The sequence below is a fragment of the Herpailurus yagouaroundi genome, unplaced genomic scaffold (genome assembly GCF_014898765.1).
Source record: "Herpailurus yagouaroundi ecotype Mexico unplaced genomic scaffold, PumYag 141, whole genome shotgun sequence".
NCBI classification, from domain to species: Eukaryota; Metazoa; Chordata; class Mammalia; order Carnivora; family Felidae; genus Herpailurus; species Herpailurus yagouaroundi.
Genome location: NW_024412396.1, coordinates 44,375,792 through 44,401,249, shown reverse-complemented (window position 1 = coordinate 44,401,249; position 25,458 = coordinate 44,375,792). Strand labels below are relative to the sequence as shown.

The 25,458-nt window shown below is 39.4% G+C and overlaps 1 protein-coding gene and 1 pseudogene across 1 annotated transcript in view; one reads left to right on the top strand and one right to left on the bottom strand.

The window, feature by feature from the left end:
* Positions 1-25,458, bottom strand: part of SLC39A9 (solute carrier family 39 member 9) — a 51,040-nt gene that overhangs the window by 11,128 nt on the left and 14,454 nt on the right. The window contains exons 2-3 of the mRNA XM_040477524.1: positions 17,501-17,609; positions 3,653-3,847 (exon numbers count right to left, since the gene is read on the bottom strand). Of these exons, the coding sequence (XP_040333458.1) occupies positions 3,653-3,847; positions 17,501-17,609 (304 nt within the window). The remainder of the gene's footprint in view (positions 1-3,652; positions 3,848-17,500; positions 17,610-25,458) is intronic.
* On the top strand, positions 6,021-11,007 carry LOC121031350 (60S ribosomal protein L36a-like; annotated as a pseudogene).

The following is a 25,458-nucleotide window of genomic DNA, read 5'->3' as shown; positions in this document are numbered from 1 at the left end:
CTGCTTAAAAGCAGTACAAATAGGAACTCACCCTGTTCCATGGGTTGACGCCCCTCTAGAATTTTCCTGCTTTGGGTCACTCTCCAGTGTCTTTAGGTATTTTTAGGCAGTAAAAATAGGAACTCACCCTGTTCCACGGGTTGACTCCCCTCCAGAATTTTCCTGCTTTGGGTCAGTCTCCAGTGTCTTTAGGTATTTTTAAAAAATATATGCCCAGAGTTTATAATTATCTGTAAGGAGGCTGGTCTGATGGGAACTTATTTGCCCACATTGAAAACAGATGCCAGTGACATTAGTTTTAATCATCTGGTCAAGGTATTATTGGATTTCTTCGTTTGGTTACTTCTTTTTCCTTTGCAACTAATAAGCAAATCAAAATTCATCTCCTAGATGCAATAGTCATTGGTGATTCTGGCCTGAGCCAGTTTTTACTATGAGGATTGCAAAAATGATTTTCTAATGCCAGCACCCTTTCCACATTTACAAGTTGGCCTTTAGCAACCTACTGTAAACAAGCATCTTCCCTTCTCCTTCTCTCTCTCTCATGTGGATGTGCTCACTGATCCTCATTTTTTCAATGGTTTATACTTCGTTACTATTCTTAATTATATTGGAGCTCAAATTGTCCTATATCTGGCCAGTGGGAGCCCCTTCAAGCTGGCTCTATATTCCGTGACAAATTTCCATTTTCTTCCTTCCTATTTTTTTTTATTTTTATTTTTTTATGAGCACTAGATGTTCCAAGCTCATTTTGTACTTACCCTGCCCCTGTCCTGGAATCAGCCATTTCTCTGAAGAGCCCTGGTATGCTCATTGCTAGTGAGGTGTCTTTACTTCTAGGCCCTCTCTGCAGACAGAGCTAAGACATACATACATGTATACATAAACACACACGTATATATGTACACATATACACACATATACACATATACATTTTAGAAATCATGAGTCCAATAGCTCCAATTCCAGTCCATCCCTACAGAGGTTCTTTCTGGCCTTCCCCCATTTCAGATTTGTATGTCCCCTCTTCCACAGTGAGAACTCTGGTTCCACCAACATCAACACACTTACTCATTTGCTCAATCCTATAATACACCTAAAATAGTTTCAGAATTGTTTTCACCTATGCCATTACAAAAAGCAAAGCCTAATAAAGACTTCAGTAATTGTTTAATGCTTCTTCCCCCAACTCCATCCAAAACTAAAAATATATAGTCAAACATTACATTCATAAGTCACTTAAATTCGTTTTTTTTTTTAAACCCCTTCAGTGTGATTGTTATTCATCCGAATTACAGTTCATCTGCTTCAGTTAGCTTCCCCTATCCTTGTTGATTTCATTTTATTTTTTGAATATAGGAAATATCAACATGTTTCCAAAAGTCAAAGCTATATTAAACAGGCCTGCCCAGGGAAGTGTCATGCCCTCCTGAAATTCTGCTACCCTATCCTACCCTGCACCCACTTCTTACATGTAACTAACCGTTGTCTAACTGGTCTTGTTTTATTCCCCCTTCTTTCTTACACAAAATGTAGTATATGATGAAAACTAATTTACATTTCAGCTTTTCCCCCCCACTTAACAGTATCTCCTAGAAATCTCTCCCTATCAATTCACAGAGATCTGATTCCTCACTCTCTTTCACAGTTACCTAGAACTCCATTATATGCACACATCACACTTCATTCAACCAATTTCCGTGACTGGACATTTAAGTGGTATTACAGTGGTAAATAATGTTGTACTAAATAATCTTGTGCATGTGTATTTTCATAGTGGAGCTATATTATCAGGAGCAATTCCTACAAATAGGACTTTGGGGTTGAAGGGTAAATACAAGTGCAGTTTTGTTACATATTGCCAAGCTCTCCTCTGCAGGGGCTGTACAATTTTGCATTCCCACAGCAACAGATGAGAGTGTGTTTCACCGGAGCTCTGATAACAGAGTGTATTGTCAAGCTGTTGAAGTTTTGCCTGACAGGTAAGAAATGACATCTCGGCAGAGTTTTTGATTTGCATTCTTAAGTGAAATTGAACATCTTTTCATATATTTAAGGACCATTTTAATAACTTTTTATGAACTATCTGTTCATGTCTTTTGCCTGCTTTTCCACTGATTTTTTTTGTAGGCCAAGGATTCTTAACCTGGGGCCCACATAGAAGAACACAGGTAGAATGTAGGGGATGCCTGTGACCTTAACGTGGAAAAAACCCCGCATTTTAATTTTTACTAACCTCTAACTGAAATCTATTATTTCCTTTAATTGTGAACATAGACAATATGCTACAAGATCAGCACTACCTATACTCTATTGCCAATAGTAATCAGATAATTTCATATTATTTTACAGTTGTAAATATCTTCATATTCTTGCTTTCACTCATCACTATTTTAAATTTAAGGGCTTATAATACCTCCACATTGCATGATTACAGTCTTCTTGTCTGTAGATGCTCATGTGGCAAAGCTGGGCCACTCTCCGGTAACTCTTCACCTACAGTCATTCAGGCAACTAAACAGCAAAAGCCATGGGATCTCTCACTGGGGACCAAGATATCTATGCTGCTCTCCAACAGCTCCTATCTGCAAAGTTCTCTGTCAGTGTATTTGAAAAGAGATATTTATAAATCCCTATATCACCAAACCCCAAGAGTTTGATGCAACTCTTCCAAATTTATTTTTGTCATGGATCAGAATTTTTTTTTATTTAATACAAACCATATCAAAGATGCTGACCTAGCCAAAGATGAATTCATTGATCTTAAGGCAAAAAAGTTACTTGGCTGGCTTGTTGGTAGAGCATGTGATTCTTGATCTTGGGGACATGAGTTCGAGCTCCATGCTGGGGGTAGAGTTTACTTTAAAAAATAAATTAAAAAATTATTTTAAAAATTTCTTTAAAAAGTTACTGTATCTGGAGTTAAATTTAAAGTCTTAGAGAACTGTAGTTGAGAGAAGTTTAGCTTTCTTTGGAAAGCAAGCTATGAATGTGTTTAAGTATATCTGTAAGAAAATATCTTTGTGAATCAGGGTTCTCTATACTAGTAACCATTAAAACAGAAAACCAAATCCACTGAATGTTCAACATGACACTCTGTTGCCTTGTTAAAGCCCATCTCACAATTTAAGATTTTTAGCGAGCTAAGCAACAAAAGCTGTCATGCTGATGTCTTAAAAAATAAAATTTAACTCCACCTTGCATATGATTTAAATATATTTTGTTAATGCATCAATAAAGAAGATACACATTACTATATCATACATTTGTTTTTAACGTTTTAGAACTATATTTCAATATAACTGGGCTTTCTCTGCAATTATATGAATTATGCTTTACACATTTAAACACATTTAAAAGGTCCACAAGCTTCAGAATGCCTAAGGGCTCCACGGCACAAAAAAAGTTAAGAATTTCTGTGCTAGACTCTCAATGAGACAGTTTTAAGATTAATAACCCACTGAGCACTCCCTTGTGCCATGTCACAACTCACTAGCTCCCCCAACTGAATAAAATGTTCACCAGAACCCAAGAAAGACAAGAGTTTTCAGCACTAAATAAGCCCATTGATACATACTGAATTGTTTAATCATCTGTGACCTTCTAAACTGCAAATTTATTGCACTGCCCATAAAGCGTTGGGGCCACTTACCATCAGTAGAATGCACATGGGAGCTGCCAATCTGGTCTACGAGCAACATGAAAACGAAGCCCAGAACGAGGGAAACGCCAATGTAGGCATGCAGCTGTGTATGGTCATGGCTGTGCTCATGTTCATGGACAACTGGTATTTCTGCTTTGTCTGATGCAATAACATTCTGTGTCTCACTCGCTTGGTGGTGCTTACCTAGAGTAGAATGAACCATAAAGAGAAAAGGTTGTCCCCCTTGAAACATTTTCACATAGAAGCTTCCATTCCTCTGCATTTCAAGCCCTACTTACTTTACTGCAAAGACATCTACTTCCTGTATCGTAATCCAGCCAATCATAAACTCCTTTTGGCATGTAGACCTTTTAACTGCCCATTATTCTCAAAACCTAGGAAGTGGAAGCAAATCACCAAGCAAGAAAGCAGTCATATTCCCAAGTGATATCGTCCTCTTTCCTGGCTGAGAAATTCCTGCCAATATCATCAGAAACTACAGTGAGTTTTACTCTGATGAAAACAGGTGAATGAAGAGCAGTAATAACGAAAATAATTTTAACCAAGTGGATCTGGTTTCACACCTAGGTTGATCTAGAAATTGCAAATGAAGAGTAAACTGAGTATAAAAATTGTGTAAGTTTTATGAAAATATATTTATAAGATATAAATATAATATTTTATAAAATATAAAATAATATATTCATTAAAAAATATCAGGAGGCAATCACTAACTAGAAACCAAAAGGGCAGAGCAGTTTACGAGGCATATCCTTCAGTCTAAATTCAGTTCTAGAAATACAACTGCTGAGATATTCCATATTACAGGAAGTGGCACTTGGACAGGTAATACTTCCTAGTTTATATTCACATATGACACTCAAAGCATAAATGCTTCAAGGCCAGAATCCTGATCTTTGCTGTGTTTCATGTTAACACATTAGACATTCTTCATTCATACTTGGATTAAGCATTTTTACCTTTGATCAAAGAAATTACTCGTTGTAATTTTTAGATCCTTGTAATATTTTAGATTCTGCCTTCTTTTTTTTTTTAAAGTTTATCTATTTGAAAGACAGTGAATGCGTGAGTGCGCACATGAGTGACGGAGGGGCAGAGACACAGGGAGAGAGAGAGAATCCCAAGCAGGCTCGGCACTGTAAACGCAGAGCCTGATGTGGGGCTTGAACTCACAAACCATGAGATCATGATATGAGTCAAAGTTGGATGCTTAACCGACTGAGCCACCCATGCGTCCCTGCCTTAATTCTTTATTTAAAAAAAAAAAAATTTTTTTTTTTAGTGTTTTTATTTATTTTTGAGACAGAGACAGACACAACATGAACACGGGAGGGGCAGAGAGACAGGGAGACACAGAATCTGAAGCAGGCTCCAGGCTCTGAGCTGTCAGCACAGAGCCCGACGCGGGGCTCGAACTCACAGACTGTGAGATCACGACCCAAGCTGAAGTTGGATGCCCAACTGACTGAGCCACCCATGCATATCCCTGCCTTAATTCTTTAAAAGATATTTTGAGGGGCACAAAGCACATGCTATCTTAAGATTAAAAACAAAAACAAAAAAAACCCACCTATATATCCATCTAATTCCTGAAAGATTCTTTTTTTTTGGTTTTCATAGCTGTTTTCTTTTTATAACCTTTTAAAAAATGTGATAAAATATACGTAATGTAAAATTTACTTACCATTTTAACCGTTTTTTAACGTTTATTTTGAGAGCGTGAGTGTGGGGGTGGGGCAGAGAGACACAGAGGGAGAGAGAGAATCTCAAGCAGGCTCCTTGCTGTCTGCACAGAGCCCAAGGCAGGGCTCGACCCCTTGAACTGTGAGATCATGACTTGAGCCAAAATCCAGGGTAGGACACTTAACTGCTTGAGCCACCAAGGAGCCCCTTAACCATTTTTAAGCCATTTGCAGCATTAAGTACATTCACACTGCTCTGCAACCATCACGATCATCTATCTCCAGAAATTTTCATCATCCCACGGTAATTTTTTAAGCTGGAGATTTTTTTCTAACACTGATTTTGTCCACTTGTTTTAAATTAAACGTCTAAATCTCTCTAAAAAAATAAAAATTAAAAAAATCTCTCTAAAAAGCAACAACAACAACTTTACTGAGATATAATTTACATACAATAAGACACATGGGTTTTTGCAAGTGCAAAAACTCTAGTAACTACCACCAGGACAAGATACCAAATATTTAAAAATCCCAGGAAAGTTCTCTTATGCTACTCTGAAGTCAATATATCACTCCTGGTCCCAAGCAAGCACTGATATGCTTTTTGTCCCCAGAGGTTTTTGGGGTTTTTTTTCCCACCTATTCTAGAATTTCGTATAATGCAACCATACAAGATGTACTCTTTTGGGTAAGGATTCTTTTGCTTAACATGATGTTTTGAGATTTATCTATGCTTTGCATGTATCACATGCGATTTGTTTACCCATTTACCTATTGATGGACATTTGGGTTATTTCCAATTTTGGTCTACTATAAATGAAGCTGCTATAAGCATTCAGGCACCAGTCTTTCTGTGGATACACATTTTCTTTTCCCTTGGGTACAAACATAGGCTTGGAATTGATGGGTTGTGTGTAGGTTTAACTATGAAAAACTGTCTGTTTTCCAGTTTCCAGTGGCTGTACCATCTTCCATGCCCAACAGCAGTGTAGGAGTGTTAGGTGCTCTATGCCACTGTCAACATTTGCTATTGTGAGGCTTTAAAACTTCAACCATTTTTACGTACATGATCATGTCATCTTCACAAAGTTTTGCTTCTTTCCAATCTTTATGCCTTTTCTTTCTTTCCCTGGCCTTACTGTGGGCTAGGATCTGGCTAGAAGCCCCAAATACGATGTTAAATAATGGCTGGGAGGACACGGCCTTGCTTTGTTCTAAACTTTAGGTGTCTTAGCCGTAGGATTTTCAAATATGCCCTTTCTCACTAAGGAAATCCTTTCCTAGTCTGCTGTGATTTTTTTTTTTTTTTTTTTTACGAAGGAGAGTTTAATTTTGACGGGGCGCCTGGGTGGCTCAGTCGGTTAGGCGTCTGACTTCAGCTCAGGTCATGATCTCGCGGTCCGTGAGTTCGAGCCCCGCGTCGGGCTCTGTGCTGACCGCTCAGAGCCTGGAGCCTGTTTCGGATTCTGTGTCTCCCTCTCTCTCTGACCCTCCCCCATTCATGCTCTGTCTCTCTCTGTCTCAAAAATAAATAAACGTTAATTTTGTCAAAGGCTTTTCGGTACCTGTTAAGGATGATCAAATGGTTTTTCTACTTTATTTTGTTAATATAATAATTGAAACCGGTTTCTGGATATTACTCTAAACCCTGCTTTGCATTCTTGGGATAAACTCCACCTGGTTAAGATGTGTTATCCTTTTTCTATATTGCTGGATTCAGTTTACTACTATTTGGTAAAAGACTATTGCGTGTACATGCATGAGGGATACATTCATGAGTGATTGTTGTCCTGTAACATCTCTGAATCACACTGGTCGTGTCATCTTCAAAAATGAGATGGAATGTTCTTCCAGGACACGGAAAGGTTCTACTTTGGCCAATACATTTCCATTTTATTGATTTTAACAAGGTCTTTGACTATCAATTGTTATTCTGATGTTAATGTTAAGTGGTATTTTTAAATGACTAAGTTGAGGTTTATGATGGTTTTTAAACTTTTAAGACCATGACCCATAGTAAAAAATAAATTTTTTTATTTAAAAAAAAAAATTTTTTTTTTAACGTTTATTTATTTTTGAGACAGAGAGAGACACAGCATGAACGGGGGAGGGGCAGAGAGAGAGGGAGACACAGAATCGGAAGCAGGCTCCAGGCTCTGAGCCATCAGCCCAGAGCCCGATGCAGGGCTCGAACTCGCGGACCGCGAGATCGTGACCTGAGCCGAAGTCGGATGCTTAACCGACTGAGCCACCCAGGCGCCCCAAAAATAAATTTTATTTATATGGAAAACTAACTACAAAGTTTCACAAAACAGTGAAGCTTCAATTGGTTAACAACGCACTCTTCCATTTCTTTGTCTTTCCCTCTTTCTTTGTCCCTCCACCAGGTTTTTATTTTATTTTTAAATTTATTTCTTTTGAGAGAGAGAGAATGAGCAGGGGAGGGGCAGAAAGAGATGTGGGCAGAGGATCCAAAGTGGGCTCTGTGCTGACGGCAGTGAGCCTGATACGGGTCTCAAACTCACGAACGGAACCGTGAGATCATGACCCAAGCAGAAGTCAGATGTTTAACCCACTGAGTTACCCAGGTGCTCCCAGGCTCTTTTTAAATCCTGGTTACAAGTCCAACTCGCTGAATGTATTTGAAGACTCACTTAGTTGCTACTTTTAGTTTGAAAGCACTACTGGAGGTGGAGAGACTCAGGGGAGAAATGGATGATTTTGGAATAAGGAGCATTTTCGAGAAATCAGAAGCCTGGGCCTGCAGTGGTCAACTAAAGAGAGCTGAACATCAAACAGGCCTAGGAGAAAAAGGTGGGCAGGCTGTGTAAGAACCACTCAGTTCCTTACACAAACAAACTTGTTAGCAGTAAGGGTTTTAAGCCAAAGAAGTGACTGAAAATTCAGAGAGGAAAAATAATTAAGTTTGAGAAGCAGTCTAAGACTCTTGAATTAGTAATGGTGGACAATTAAAATGTAGCCTCATGGTACCATGACTGTATTAAGTTTGTGAAAATCACTGAGCCATACACTGCCCATATGTGTATAACATACTTTTTTGTAAGCGATATTTCAATAAAAACAAAAAAATTCAAAATGCAGTACTCTGAGGCCAATACTGAGATGGTTGCCCTCATCATTTTTCAAGTAGGTCTTCTTTGCAAGCTGAGAGACTAGTTTTGCATGGCCTCGAGAATATGAACTAAATCATCTTAAAAAAAAAAAAAAGCTACATAGCGACAATTTACAATACTTTTTAGAAAGATGCTATTGGCGAGGATCTAAATGATTACACTTTCATAAGGTGCCCACTTAACACCTAACTGGGCTCTCCTCTCTGCCTCTGCCTGTACTCTGCACACATTAGTGAATCCAGGGGCTCTCCATTCTGCCTCTCTTGGATAATCCCTTGTCTTTGGAGACTCAGCTCATCATCTCCTCCTCCTTGAGATTTTATGTCCTCTTCTCTTCATTCATACATAGCACACTAGGCATCTCTCTACCACAGGTCCTACCTCACTATACCAGAATTCAGACATCAGCAAACTATAGTACAGGGCTGGTGCCTATTTTTGTAAATACAAATCGCACTGGAACATAGCCAGGCTCATCTGTTCACAGATTATCTGTGGCTGTTTTCATGCTATGACACCAGGGTTAAGTAACTGCAACAGAAATCATGTGGCCCACAAAGCCTGAAATATTTATTAGTTGGCCCTTTACAGAAAAAGTAAGCTAACCCTTGCTGTCATTAATTGTTATTCATTTTCTATTGGCTGTGAATTCTTGAAGGCTGGGGCTAGATCTTAGATCTCTGAACTGCTAAAAATCAATAGAAGGCCAAAAATCTAGCAAATACTCAACAAACAAGTGCTGAAGGCAAAAAATGGCCTTCAATTCTATATTTTTTTAATGTGGCATTTCATTTCAAAAGTTATGGCAATTAGGGGAGCCTGGGTGGCTCAGTCGGTTGAGCATCCGGCTTCAGTTCAGGTCATGATCTCACAGTCTGTGAGTTCGAGCCCCGCATCAGGCTCTGTGCTCACAGCTCAGAGCCAGGAGCCTGCTTCGGATTGTGTCTCCCTCTCACTGACCCTCCCCCACTCATGCTCTGTCTCTCTCTGTCTCAGAAATAAACATTAAAAAAAATAATAAAAAAAAACAAAAGTTATGGCAATTAATAACTTCTTAGATAAAAAGATTGAAAATTTTTTTTTAAGATTTATTAATTTTTTTTGAGAGACAAAGAAAGAGCACAAGCAGGGGAGGGGCAGAGAGGAAAACACAGAATCCGAAGCAGGCTCCAGGCTCCAGGCTCTGAGCTGTCAACACAGAGCCCGACCCGGGGTTCGAATTCATAGACCACAAGATCATGACCTGAGCCAAAGTTAGCCACTTAACCGACTAAACCACCCAGGCGCTCCTAGATAAAAATATTTTTTAATGGAAATAAAATATAATCTTCTAGTCTGAAGATAATTATGCACATGTGTCTTTATAAATTCAGCTGTAATAGGTAAGAGATAAACACACTAAATTAGGTTACAGGTTATGCCAAGAGTTTGGGTATAGTCATACTATTATTTGTGAACAGTTGCATAATAATTTTTAAAGGTAATTACTTTTGGGGTGTCCATAGCCCTGAAACGTCAAGCCTAATTACAACGTTCAAAGGATAGCCAACATCATTTTATTTTATGAGGTATAACTATATCAGAATTTTAAAACTTAGAGGTGAGTATAAGACCCTTCATTATCTTATTCCAACAATGTTTTAAAAAAAAATGAAATATAATTAACATACAATGTTATATTAACTTAGTGCTCACCATGGTAAGACAGTTACCATCTGTCAATGTTATTACAATATTATTTTTTTTTTATTTATTTTTTATTTTTTTAAAAAAAAATTTTTTTTTTCAACGTTTATTTATTTTTGGGACAGAGAGAGACAGAGCATGAGTGGGGGAGGGGCAGAGAGAGAGGGAGACACAGAATCGGAAACAGGCTCCAGGCTCTGAGCCATCAGCCCAGAGCCCGACGCGGGGCTCGAACTCACGGACCGCGAGATCGTGACCTGGCTGAAGTCGGACGCTTAACCGACTGCGCCACCCAGGCGCCCCTAAAGCTGACGCTTTAAAGCGATGTTAGTTAACGTATCTTTGGTCAAAATATTACTGTGCTTTTAAAAGGAAAAAAATCTTTTTGTAAGAACTCTTCAGCAGATAAATGCTGCAATGGTGATTTTAAATTCCTCGCGACGTACCCCATGTAGCACAGCATCATCATTAAGAGGGTAGGCCTAATTTTTTTCCCCGTGCTGATAGTGCTCTTGCAAACACGGTGAACATTCCCAAAACACGCTGGACTTGCCGCAAGAGGTGTGGCAGGCACTAACCCCACAAAGTGACACAGTACAAGAAAGGCAAAGGTTCTCTTTATGCCCAGGGCAAGTGGCATTATGACAGGAAGCAGAGTGGCTATGGTGGGCAGACTAAGCTGATTTTCTGGAAAAAGGGTAAAAGTACAAAGAAGCTTGTGCAGAGGCTTGGATGTGCTGAGTCCAACTGCAGATCTAACAAACTGCTGGCTGTTAAGAGAGGCAAGCATTCCGAACTGGGAGGCAATTCAAAGAGAAAGGGCCACGTGGTCCAGTTCTAAACTTCATATTTTGTTATATTATGAAGAGAATCAAATCATGAGGTTACATTCACTTCATTTGGTTGCAATTAGCCTTTTAAGAGGAAAGTAAACTAGTGCCATCAGTTAAATTCTCCCTGTGGGGAAATTTATGCTAAAAAAAAAAAGTGTAGGGTTCAGAGTAAAGACTGTCTGTGTTCAAATCCTGATCCTGACACTTACTGGCTGAGTACCCTGGACAAGTCGTTCAATTCCCTTGTGGCTTAATGTCCTCATTTGCAAAACAGTATCTGTCTAGAGGGTTGTTGTGATAATTAGACAATATATCTGAAGAGCTTCACATAACACCTGGCATATGCTAAGTGCTCAGTAAATATCCAGGAACATAGGTAGATATCAAATGAAATTTGGGAGATTCATTTTTAAACATCTTATGTTACATAGTTGACCTGAATATTGGTCAGAAACAATAGTGAGGAATAAAACAATGTGGGGGGCAGGGAGGGAGAAAAAGTAGAGATCAGACACTTTAGCAGACAAACTAAGAAGTAGAAGAGACAGATATCAGTCCACAATCATCCATGTTTCAGAATCCTGAGGATAAAGTTTAAGAGTTTTAAAGAGACAGAACAAGAGTTAATTACATAGAACAGATTTACCTTCCTTTTATTTAAACGTAGAGCAAAATGACAAAACCATAAGATGACTGTATTTCTCTAAAAAATCTGATATGTGGCATTCACTGACAAATTAGTAAAATAATCTATATTGAGCCATTTCTGGTAACAGTTCCGATGACTATCCTAACAGTTGTGAATAATGTATCAGGTTTATATTTAGGTTTTTGACCCCATAGCCTGCCTTCCTCAATGTACCAATTCTCATGTTCCAAAAAATTATGGTGGCTTCAAATCTAGCCCCACAGTAAGCAAGCACTGAAGTCCTCCATAAACCATCTTCTTAAAACTTGTTTCTGTAGAAAGACAGTCTTCTCATATGAATGCTGATCTAATTCCAGTAATTTTAGAGCTATAATTATAGAAAAATATGTGAGAGATTCCTTTTTACATTAATTAGTATTTAATAATGCTTATTAAAGTACCTGGCACTTGGTTAACACAGTACACTGAGCTCTGAAAAAATATCTGTTAATTATCATAATTATAAGGTCCACAGAAGAACTAAACTATAGGCTGTGGTAAACATGTACACAAACTCCTTTCTTGAAGTTGGGAGAAAAGTTGATTTGATCTACAAAAAGAAAAAGAGGAAAAGGGTGGGGGAAGAAAATGATAAAGTAGCAGAAAATAAAGCAGTGTGAGCAAGCTCACCAGAGTGCAGAGAGATGCGGGAAATTTGGAGATTAAAAGTTTGAAGTTAGTATGATGGTTAAGCTACTTCAAGAAATGTTCACAGAATCGGGTATTAATATTTTACTTTTTAAAAAGAATGATGGGGGTGGCACCTGGGTGGCTCAGTCGGTTAAGCGTCTGACTTCGGCTCAGGTCATGATCTCACACTTCGTGAGTTCGAGTCCCGCATTGGGCTCTGTGCTGACACCTCGGAGCCTGGGGCCTGCTTGGGGATTCTGTGCCTCCTTCTCTCTCTGCCCCTCCCCCACTCATGCTCTGTCTCTGTCTCATAAATACACTAAAATAAAAATTTTTAAAAAATGACAGGGACTTCTGGAGCTGGCTAAGATGGAGTAAACCTATTATAGCCTCAGTTACACAATGATTACTACAAAAACGGAACAAAACACACAAAGAACAACTACCTAAGGACTAACAAATGTAAACAATAGCAAGAGGAGAGAGGGCAGCAAAAACTTCAAAAGAAACCTTGTCTTTCTGGCCAGAGGACCAGGGAAAGGGGCTGCTGAGAGGTGTTGGTACGGAGGGAAACCACCCCTCGTTTTTCTTTCCCAGCCCTACCTTGAAGGTGGTCCCAGTTGCAGAACGGCATGGCAGCAACCCAGGTAGTTACAAGCCTCAGAAAAACCACATCTTTCTGGCAGGAGTGGTCTGAAGAGCATGGGGGGAGGGGGGGGATTTGGCTATTCTGTTCTCTCTTTTCTCCTGCCACTTTGGCCTGAAGGTGTCCCAAGTTACACAGAAGTGTGCAGTGACAGCAGAGGCAGCTAAAACTCCTAGAAAAACTCCATCTTTCTGGCCAGAGAATGAAGTAAATGGGCCCCTGGAAGCCAGGGAGTGTGAGAGGAATCCGGGAGAGGAAAGAGCTAAGAAGGGTTCCCTTCACAGTGTGTATAAAGGCACAAGTCCCAGACTCACCCCTGAGCTCTGCAGGGATGGGACATACCCAAAGCAGCATTACAAAGGCTTTGAAAACTGAACTAAAATTAAAACCATCACCCAAAAAGGCACCACTGGTTTCACAGTCTGAAATCAACCAGGCTAAGTGACTGCTAAAACAAAAGAATTACATATTCTCTAGAGGATTTTGAAAGGACTCAAAGTCCCAAAATATATTATTAAAAATGTCTAGAATACAACCCAAACTTGTGTGACATACAAAGAAACAGAAAAATTTCACCAATTATGAAGGGAAAAAACAATCAACCCACCCCAAGACAACTCAGATACTGGAATACTTAACACTTTAAAGCAGCTATTATAACTACGCTTTCATCGGTAAAGGTAAAAAAACACTTCAAGAATGAATGTCATTTGAAGAAATAGAAACTATAAAAAGAAACCAAGTAGAAATCTTAAAACTGACAAATATTTGAAACAGTACGTTCACTGGATGGCTCAGCAGAAGAGTGGTGATCACAAAGGAAAGAATCAGTACCCTTGATTACAATGGCAGAATTCAGTAGTATCAATAGAGACCACATGACTCACAAAGTTTGAAATATTTACTGTCTGACCCATTACAGAAAAAGTTTGCTGACCCCTGGTCTAAATACACCAACTAGAAGACAGAGAAATTGTCAAATCATATTTTAAAAAATATAATTCAACTATATGCTGTTTACAATAAATCCAATTTAAAAACAGAGAATGATATACGTTAAAAGGATGAAAAAAGGTATACCATGTAAACACTACTCAAAAGGAACGTGGCTGGAGTGGCTATGTTAATATCAAATAACGCAGACTTGAGAACAAGAAATATTTATCAGGAATAAATAGGGACATAATAATGAAAAAAGGTCAGCTCACCAATAAGACCTAGTAATCCTAAATGTGTAGTAGGTACCTGACCAAAAAGCTTTAATATGTATAAGGCAAAACAGAAATCAACAAAATATAAAGCAGAAAAAAAATGAAATCAAACATGGTTCTTTGGGGCAAAAAAATTTAATGAAGACATTAGAAAAAAAGGTTACTATGAACAACTATGAGTAATTTTTAAACATTTTTTTAATGTTTATTTATTTTTGACAGAGAGAGAGAGAGAGAGAGAGAGAGAGAGAGAGAGAGAGAGACAGAGCATGACTGGGGGAGGGGCAGAGAGAGGGAGACACAGAATCCGAAGCAGGCTCCAGGCTCCAAGCTGTCAGCACAGAGCCCGATGAGGGGCTCAAACCCACGGACCGCGAGATCATGACCTGAGCCGAAGTCAGACGCTCAACCGACTGAGCCACCCAGGTGCCCCTGACTAATTCTTTAACTTAGAAAAAAATGGGTAATTTGAATGGTCTTATGTCTATTAAATAAACTGAATTCATAGCTAAAAACCTTCCAAAGTAGAAAACTCTAGGCCTAGATGGTATCACTGGTAAATTCTAGCAAACATTTAAGAAAGAAATATTTTTTGCTTTTTTACAGACTTCCAAAATGCAGAAGAGGCAACACTTTCCAACCCTAAGAGACCAGCGTTACTCTGACAACAAAACCATACAAAGACATTTTAAGAAAGAAAAACCACAGGCCAATAGTCCTCCTCAACAAAGATACAGATACCCTCAACAAGATATCAGCAGATTGAATCCAGTGATGATAATCTACTAACAATCAAGGGGGGTGGTATACACAAGTCTAGTTCAACACTTGAATATCACTGTAATTCACCACATAAAGAGACTAGATAAACACTTGCAACAAACTAGGAATAAAAGGAGAAACTTTCTTTTTTTTTTTTTTTTTAACATTTATTCATTTTTGAGAGACAGCACAAGTGGGAGAGGGGCAGAGAGAGAGGGAGACACAGAATCTGAAGCAGGCTCCAGGCTCTGAGCTGTTGCACAGAGCCCGACATGGGGCTCGAACTCATGAACTGTGAGATCATGACCTGACCCAAAGTGGGGCGCTCAACCGAGCCACCCAGGTGCCCCAAAAGGAGAAACTTTCTTAACTTGAAAAGGAAGTCTTTAAAAAAACCTATAGCTAACACTATACTTTTTTAAAAAAGTTTTTTTAGTATTTTTTTATTTATTTTTGAGACAGAGAGAGACAGAGCATAAGCAGGGGAGGGGCAGAGAGAGGGGGAGGCACAGAATCTGAAGTGGGCTCCAGGATCTGAGCTGTCAGCACAGAGCCTGACGCAGGGCTCAAACTCACGGAGCGTGAGATCATGGCCTGAGCTGAAGTCGGATGCTCAACTGACTGAGCCACCCAGGCGCCCCAAGCTATCACTATACTTAATGGTGAAAGACTGAATGAGAATAAGGCAAGGCTGACTACTTTCATTCCTAGTAAACCTCATACTAGATAGTCTAGCCAGTGCAATAAGAAAAGGAAAAAAAATTTTAAAAGACTATTGGAAAGATAAACATTAAAGTGTTTCTGGAAAGGAAAACAATAAACTGTCTCTATTCATAGACGATGCGATTGTTTAGCAAATCCCAAAGAATCTACAAAAAAACTCCTATAACAAGTTAGGTTTAGCAAATTTCTATATACTAGAATACTGGAAATCAAAATATTTTTACGGGACCATTTACAATCATACTAAAAACATGAATTACTGAGGTATAAATCTAACAAAATACCTGCAGATCTGTATGCTAAAAACCACAATACTGGGGGTACCTGGCTGGCTCGTTTGTGGAGCATGCAACTCTTGATCTCAGGGCTTTGAGTTCGAGCTCCATGCTGGGTGTAGAGATTACTTAAAAAACAAACAACCCCCCCCCCCAAAAAAAAACCCAAAACAAAAACAAAAAAAACATACAAAACAGGGGCACCTGCGTGGCTCTGTTGGCTAAGTGTCCGACTTCAGCTCGGGTCGTGATCTCAGTTCGAGTCCCGCATCGGGCTCTGTGCTGACAACCTGGAGCCTGCTTCGAGTTCTGTGTCTCCCTCTCTCTCTGAACCTCCCCCACTCACACTCTGCTTCTCTCTCTCTCTCTCTCTCTCTCTCTCTCTCTCTCTCAAAAATAAACATTAAAAAACAAAAACAAAAACGGGCACCTGGGCGGCTCAGTTGGTTAAGCGGCCAACTTCAGCTCAGGTCATGATCTTGCGGTTTGGGAATATGAGCCCCGCATCAGGCTCTGTGCTGACAGCTTGGAGCCTGGAGTCTGTTTTGGATTCTGTGTCTCCCTCTCTCTCTGCCCCTACCCTGCTCACACTTTCTCTCTCTCTCTCTCTCTCTCAAAAATGAATAAAATGTTGGGGTGCCTGGGTGGCGCAGTAGGTTAAGCGTCCGACTTCAGCCAGGTCACGATCTCACGGTCCGTGAGTTTGAGCCCCGCGTCAGGCTCTGGGCTGATGGCTCAGAGCCTGGAGCCTGTTTCCGATTCTGTGTCTCCCTCTCTCTCTGCCCCTCCCCCGTTCATGCTCTGTCTCTCTCTGTCCCAAAAATAAATAAACGTTGAAAAAAAAAAATTAAAAAAAAAAAGACTTGTATCCAGGGAATGCCTGGTAGCTCAGTCAGTAGAACATGTGACTCTTTAATCTTGGGGTCGTGAGTTTGAGCCCCACATTGGGCCTAGGGCTTACTTAAAAAAGCAAAAAAACAAAAAAATAACAACTTGTGTCTAGAATATATAAAGAACTCTCAAAAATCAATAATAAGAAAAATAATTAATTAATTTGAGACAGAGACAGAGAGAGAGAGAGAGAGAGGGAGAGAAAGAGACAGTAGGAGCAGGTAGAGGGGCAGAGGGAGAGAGAAAAGAATCTTAAGCAGGCTCCAAGCTCAGTGCAGGGCCCAAAGCATGGCTCGATCCCATGACCCTGGGATCATGACCTGAGCCAAAATCAAGAGTCTTAGACACTCAACTGACTCAGCTACCCAGGCACCCCAGAAAACACAATTTAAAAAATAGGCAAAAATTTGAATTATAAAGAACACATAATAAAGATAAACAAGCATATGAAAAAGTGTTTAACATCATTAGCCATTAGGGCATCCAATTCACAAACTGCTAAGGGTGTGTTCAATGTCAAAGATGTCAGAAGAGAAGTTTTAAGAATTCTTCTCAGGGTAGAATTGTATGGCAAATATGAACTATGTTCAGGAAAAAAACCCCCACTAGGCTTCTCCTTTCAACTCTCCACGTCAACAACATCTCTCAAAGAAGGCCCTCTTCTCTCTCTCTCACCCTCAAGAATATCTTCATAAAGTGCATGTACTCCTTCAGGCACGATGACCGCCAGCGCAGTTCCACAGAGAAGACCAGCACCCAGAACAGTCACCAGCTTTAGTCGCTCCTGGAAAAAAAACATAAGAAACTGTTGAAAAGAGGGGTGCCTGGGTGGCTCAGTCAGTTAAGCGTCTGACTTTGGGTCAGGTCGTGATCTCGTGGCTCATGGGTTCGAGCCTCCATCGGGCTCTGTGCTGACAGCTCAGAGCCTGGAGCCTGCTCCGGATTCTGTGTCTCCCTCTCTCTCTGCTCTTCTCCCACTTACGCTCTGGCTCTCTCTGTCTCTCAAAAATTAAATAAAAAAAAAAACAAAATAAAAACCCCCACTATGATTCTATTCATGGATATAGAAACTCATGATGTACTGCCATGAGGAAAAAGCTGATGGCAGACAATATGCAACGATAATCTCATATTTGTAATGCAAGTATACATAAGTAGAGTTAAGTATAAATTAAACATTAACAAATTTTTGACTTTATACTTTATAAACATAATATGTAGCATACAATTTGTGAAACGTATTCATAATTGAGCTGCAATGAACACGAAGTATGATGAAAAAAATGTGCTTAATTAATTCGGTACTAAAATGTTCTATGGATTTTCTTTCAAAACTGCTTCACTGAGATATGACTCAAATACCAAAAGCTGTAGATATTTAATGTATACAACTTGATGTGTATGGAGATACGCATATACCTGTGAAACCATCATCACAATCAATGCCATAAATGATCTACAGTTTTAATCCAACCTAATCTCGATTTTTTTCTTTCCACCCAATTTTCTTTGAGAGATTGCCTCCCAACATACAAGATATAGAAGATTACATTTCAAAGTGTCTTGAAGCAGTGGTGTGCCCTATATGGCTTCCTGGAGTCTTAGCAGTATGAAAAATGATTAAAAAAACTAAAAGGCGGTAGTTATGTATGTTGTTCATGAAAATGTTTTAATAATTAGTGGTGTGTCATGTACATGCTTCACTTTTCTGTTTTAGTTTCCTTTATGAGGTGAAGAAAAATAACCGTCTGCGTTATCTCTGTTCTCCTACTAAACCTGTGACTCTGAGGCTGGGGGACAAACATGTACGTACAGACGTATACATACTGTGTCTGTGGGAAAATGGGTTCTTAGTTGAAAGGCTGGTTGAAGCATTAAGGCTCCTTCCTTGTTTGGGAGGAAGGAAGGAATCTAGATCTCGTTGTGTCTCCAGTGAAAACGGGGAAACTACAGTTGCAATGTCAGCACCAGCTAATACCTGCTATGTAGCAAGAGGGGAAACCCCCTGCTTCCCAGCACACAGGCCAGGTGGGTCCTTCCTACATTCAAGATGGCCGTTATTAGCTACCTATAGATACAGCATTCTGAATGCATCCAGTAATAGGGGGCACTGGCTTGGGAGGTAGAAAATGGCTCTGTGTCCAAACTGGTTCATAATTCAGTACCTCAGCTTTTCTTCTGTAAAATAAGAACAGTTGTACATGTCTTATATAGGAGGCAACAGGAGAAAGTGACTGAAGCATTTTGGAAAAATGACACCAAACAACTGGTGTTACTATTTTAATATTTAATACTGAGCTATTCTAAGAGTTTTTGTCCTTTACAAGTTACTAAGCTCATCAAAGCACTGTTAATCACAGCATTCATTTGAGACAAACTGTCAGAGCACAGAGAACACAAGACAGAAAAACAGCTCTATTCTGTGTAGAAGGGGACATGGTATGTGAGTCAGTCTTCTCATTTTCTCCAACGAATTCTTAAAAGTCACCTTTGTTTTTAAAAAAACGTTCATGAATGTAAAGTTTTACTTCTAAGGAAGGACAAAAATAATGGTAAACTGAACTGCACTGAGCACACCATTTCATTTTAGGGACTTGCTTTCAGAACTCCATGATCAAACTAGCGAATACATTGCTTGGGGAAGAAAACTGTCCTGTCAGCATCTTAACGTTGACCATGGTGGACTCTGGGAAATGGAAATGAAAGACGCCCCTGTAGTGCAAATTAAGGGAAGATGAGAAGAAATGAAAGTGATGTACTTAAAAGAAAAAGAGCTGATCGCCCTCAAGAATTACTTGGGTGGCAGCTCACATCATACATAAAAATTAATTCCTGATGGATTATACCTTAATATAAAATCTAGAACTCAAACTTTTAGAAGGAAGAATATCTGTGCAGTTTTGGTGTTGGCAAAATTTTCTTATCAAGGACACAAAAAAATTCCACACCAGAACTTAAGACATTTGCTGACCCACTAAGAAAACGAACAGACAAGCTATATACAGGAAGAAAATAGCTACAATACATACACCTGTAACATGCTGTGGGAACGCTGTCCACATCACCTCCTTCAGGTTGGAGACACCTGTTCCCCTAGCCACGGGGAGTGTTGCAGTCTGATGAGACAGCTGAGTCCCTGTGAGGACCTGACCTTGGGCCAAAGGGTACTGATGAACCTCTCCCAGGGCAGTCCATATCCCATGACGAGTCCACTGGGTTGTATGGAGGGAGGTACAAAGCCAGGTCTCCTTGTCTCCATTCAGGAAATCTCTGAAGGGCCATCCAGCTTCAGAGCCTGCTGCAAGGTGAGCTGAGGCCTCTAATATAACCAAATAACAGTTCAACTTCTCCATCTGCTTAATCCTGCTCGTTCTTCCCCAGGTGTTATTCCCCACAGTGTCCCCCAATAAACTTCCTGTGTGCAAATCTCCTCCTCAGAGTCTGTTTTCTGGGGAACCCAACTTAAGATACTGATAAAGAACTTCCACAACTCAGTAACAGGCAAAAGCAAACAAAAAACCCACACAACAAAAAATGGGTAAAACACTGAACAGCCGCTTCACCAAAGATATACGGATGTCCAATAAGCCCATGAAAGAGTGCTCAACATCTTTAGTCACCAGGAAAACGCAAATCTAAATTACAAGATACCTCTTTACAGCCACTAAAATTGCTCAAATTAAAGGCTGACAAACCTAAGTAATGGCAAAGACACGGAGCAACTGGAAGACTCACGCGTTGCTGGTGGGTCCATAAAATGGTACAACCACTTTGGAAAACCGTTAGTCTCATATCAAGTTAAACCAACAATTTCACTTTGGGTATTTTCCAGGAGACATAACAATGTTCACAAAAAAACCTGTGCAAGAATGTTCGTAGACGCTTTCTCAATACTAGGCACAATCTGGATCAGATGTCCATCGATAAGGGAATGTATAAACTAACTGTGATATATTCATATGATGGAACTCAGTAACAAAAAGGAATAAACTACCGCTACATACAGCAACCTGAATGAATTTCAAAAACATGTCCTGATGTTTGAATGAAAGAAGCCTTACACAAGAGTTACTTACTGAGTCTATTTATATGAAATTCAAAAGCAGGCCAAACTAAGCCTTGGCAAAAGAAATCACAACAGTGGTTGCCCCTAGCAGATGGGGTTAGTGGGAAAACACAGTGGCAGGAGGGATTAACTAGAAAATGGCACCAGGTTATTTCTTTTTTAGGATGATGGAAAGGTTCTAAATCTTGACTGGAATGTTAGGTACATTTGTTTACCTTTGCCAAAATTCATCGAACTATTAAGATTGGTACCTTTTACTCTACAAAATTACAGATCTATAAAAATTACCTAGGTAGTAATTTACTCAGCCAGGATCCTTGAAAGGATTCATTTTAGAACCATTCAATTTTAACAAAGCTTCTTCATGGCAACTCTCTGAAACCAAACTCAGAGTCTATGTGGGATACTAAAAGGCATTTCCAAATTTTTTTCTTTTTCTTTTTTTTAAAATTTATTTATTTATTTTGAGACAGAGACAGCACAAGCAGGGGAGGGGCAGAGAGAGAGAGAGAGAGAGAGAGAGAGAGAGAGAGAGAGGGAGGGAGGGGGAGAGGGAGAGAATGAATCCCAAGCAGGCTCCTCACTGCCAGTGCAGAGCCAGACATGGGGCTGGGACTCACAAAACTGTGAGATCATGACCTAGGCCAAAACCAAGAGTTGGACACTCAACTGACTGAGCTACCCAGGCACCTCCCCAAAATTTTTTCTTAAACAATTCATCTGTCATTCAAACATTCCTTAAAAATCATTCATCACAATTTTATGTCAATGACTGCATGGAAAACCCAGTGGTATTCACAATTCTGGACCAATCCACAAATTTACTAGGCATTTACCAAGTGCTTTAAAATATTCTACATTGGCTCATATGAAGTACTACATTGAGACAAGTTATAAAAAGCAGGAGCAGAGGTGAGTTCTTGAGGCTCGCATACTACAAAATTAAGACGCAGGTGAAATTTAAGATAACTGAGGGATACATGCCATCCAGAAGAACTTAGATGGGCATGAAGAAAAAGACCTTGAAATCAATAAAGTAAACAAAGAATTCTCCTAAAATGTTGCCTTTTAAATTTTAACCTATTTAAAATAATCTAATGCGGGCCGCCTGGGTGGCTCAGTTGGTTAAGCCTCTGACTCTTGATTTTAGCTCTGGTAATGATCTCACATTTTCATGAGTTTGAGCCCATGTCTGGCTGTTTGCTGGCAGTTCAGAGCCTGCCTAAGATTCTCTCTCTTCCCTACTCTCTCTGCCCCTCCCCAACCTGTGCTTTCTCTGTCTCTCAAAATAAACAAACTTTAAAAAAATAAAATAATCTTGGGAATGCAAGCTGGTGCAGCCATTCTGGAAAACAATATGGAGGTTCCTCAAAAAACTAAAAATAGAACTACTCTATGACCCGGCAATTGCACTACTAGGCATTTATCCATGGGATATAGGTATGCTGTTTCATAGGGACACATGCACCCCCATGTTTATAGCAGCACTATCAACAATGGCCAAAGTATGGAAAGAACCCAAATGTCCAATGATGGATGAATGGATAAGAAGATGTGGTATGTACACACACACACACACACACACACACACACACACACACACACACACAGTGGAGTATTACTCAGTAATTAAAAAGAATGAAATCTTGCCATTTGCAACTACGTGGATGGAACTGGAGGGTATTATGCTAAGTGAAATTTGTCAGAGAAAGATAAAAATCATATGACTTCACTCATATGAGGACTTTAAGAGACAAAACAGGGCGCCTGGGTGGCGCAGTCACTTAAGCGTCCGACTTCAGCCAGGTCACGATCTCGCGGTCCGTGAGTTCGAGCCCCACGTCAGGCTCTGGGCTGATGGCTCAGAGCCTGGAGCCTGTTTCCGATTCTGTGTCTCCCTCTCTCTCTGCCCCTCCCCCATTCATGCTCTGTCTCTCTCTGTCCCAAAAATAAATAAACGTTGGAAAAAAAAAAAAAAAGAGACAAAACAGATGAACATAAGGGAAGGGAGACAAAAATAATATAAAAACATGGAGGGGGACAACACAGAAGAGACTCATAAATATGGAGAACAAACTGCGGGTTACTGGAGGGGTTGTGGGAGGGGGGATGAGCTAAATGGGTAAGGGGCACTAAGGAATCTACTCCTGAAAACACTGTTGCACTATATGCTAACCCTAATTTGGATGTAAATTTTAAAAAATAAAAAATAAAAGTAAAAAATAAATAAAATAATCTAATATTTTTATTCTTCTCTCCAAGGTGAAATTACCCATAATTCCATTCACTTATTTCTATGGACAATATTTCTTTTTGTTGTTGTTGTTTATTTATTTTGAGAGAGAGAAGAAATGGGAAAGGGGGGGAGGGAGGGAGGGAAAGAGAGAGAGATAGAGAGAGAATCTCAAGCAGACTCCACACTCCATGAGATCATGACCTGAGCCAATATCAAGAGTCACTTAACCAATTGAGCCATCCAGGTGCCCCTCTATGGACCATATTTCTAAATATATTGCAACAGACTTTGTAAGAATGTCCCAAAGGCCCTAGTAAGCTTGAAAACACTTGCATTTCCACGTGCAGCAAAATGTCATTACAAGAAATCATGGTAAGTCTTTAAAGCACATAGTCATGAAATTACATCTCTTTTTTAATCATGTATGAACAATTAAATGCTCCCAGCTGAAAGAATATGAAAAGGAACTTGGTCCAAATCTTTACAAAGACACAACAAAAATTGTTTATTTTTATTTTATTAATCTTTAGGTGCATACTTTAAAAAGAGGGATACTAGCTACCAAAGTTATTGACATAGAATCCAAGTTTAAGAACTCAAAGAAAATGTAAAAAATGATCCTCTCTTGATACACAGATGAAGAACCAAAGGCCAAAGGTGAGAAATAATTTGCTCAAGATCACACGGCTAGGGCTAGTTAGTGGCAGGAGCATGATTAGATTTGACAATGCACACTGTTGCCCTGTACATTCGAAGACAATGTCCACCACATGGCACAACAGATACAGTCTGGGAGCGCCTGTGTGGCTCAGTCTGTTGAGCATCAGACTCTTGATTTGGGCTCAGGTCATGATCTCACGGTTCATGAGATTGAGCCCTGAGTTGAGCTCTGCGCTGACAGCACGGAGGCTCCCTGGGATTCTTTCTCTCTCTCTCTCTCTCTGCCCCTCCCATGTGTGTGCGTGTGTGTGTGTGCATTCTCTCTCTCCTTCAAAATAAATATGTAAAAAAAAAAAAAACCCATACAACCCATTATCTGAAAAAAGATAACATGCAATTGTACAACCTCTTTAAACAGTATGAGCCGGAAGAATCCCTCAGCAACATCAAGAGGAAAACCAAAATTATAGTTATATTTGTTCTCTATTGACAGTTTCTAAAGGTCCAGGGCAAAGTAAGAGGAGGACAACGTAGCAAGCTTTTCCTAAGGTTTTATTTCTTCAATGTAGAGGACGATTCTTTCTTCTGAGATTATGCCCTACCTACTTTTTGGTCTTAAAATGTCCTTTCTTTTAAAAGATCATCTGGTGACAATAGTTTTTGTTTTTTAGTGCCTCCACTTGGCAAAATTAAAAACAAGCAATCTTGTGTCAATCTTCCCTAAATTCAAAAGTATTACCAGCCTGGGGCTCAATTAGTTAAGTGTCCAACTCTCGATTTTGGCTCAGGTCATGATCTCACAGTTTCATGAGATCAAGCCCTGCATCAGGCTCTGTGCCAAAATGGCGGAGCCTGATTGGGATTCTCCCTTTCTCTCTTTCCCTCAAAATAAATACATAAAAACTTAAAAAATATATATATTACTGGACCGTGAAACCCAAAAGCCTGGAAAACCCTGACTTGCAGTGTAAACATGAGATCTGTATTATAATACATAAACAAATTTAGAAACAAAGAATTTGAGAAATTGTAAGAAGAGATCAAGGTAAACATGAGTAAATCAACTAGTTTTATAGTACTTTCTTGGAAGAAAGACCAAGCAAGCTAAAATAACTGCATTATGTTTTAGTTCCTTTTGAAATTAAGTAAAGCACATTTATTTACCAAATGAAGTTAAACATCCACTGAGTACTATGTTTGTCCTTCCCTCCCAAAATTCTAAGTTCTATGAGAGAAGGGATTTTTGTTTTTAATTTACTGCTCAACGTTCAGCAGTTTATAGGACAGAATCTGGCATATACCAGATTCTCCCTAAAAATTTATTGGAAGAATGAATTAAATGCCCGGCATCATGCAAAGCACTAGGGACTGGTACCCTCCATGTCACTGGCTCTAATATCAACAGATACACAAATGCAGTGAAGCTTCATCAGGCCTGGGAAATAGCCTAACATATTCCTTACAAGTGTAACCATATCAAGAATTTTCAGTGGTTAGCTGCTTTAGAATTTATGCTTCGGCTCAAAGGGTATTCAAGTACACATAATAAAGAACCATAACAGGATTCCATTAAAGTGAATGTGAGGTAATGTTATTTGTCTCATTAATACAACTACCTGAAATGACACTTATTTTTTTTCCCCAAGGAGCTCAAAACCTTGTTTAGTCACC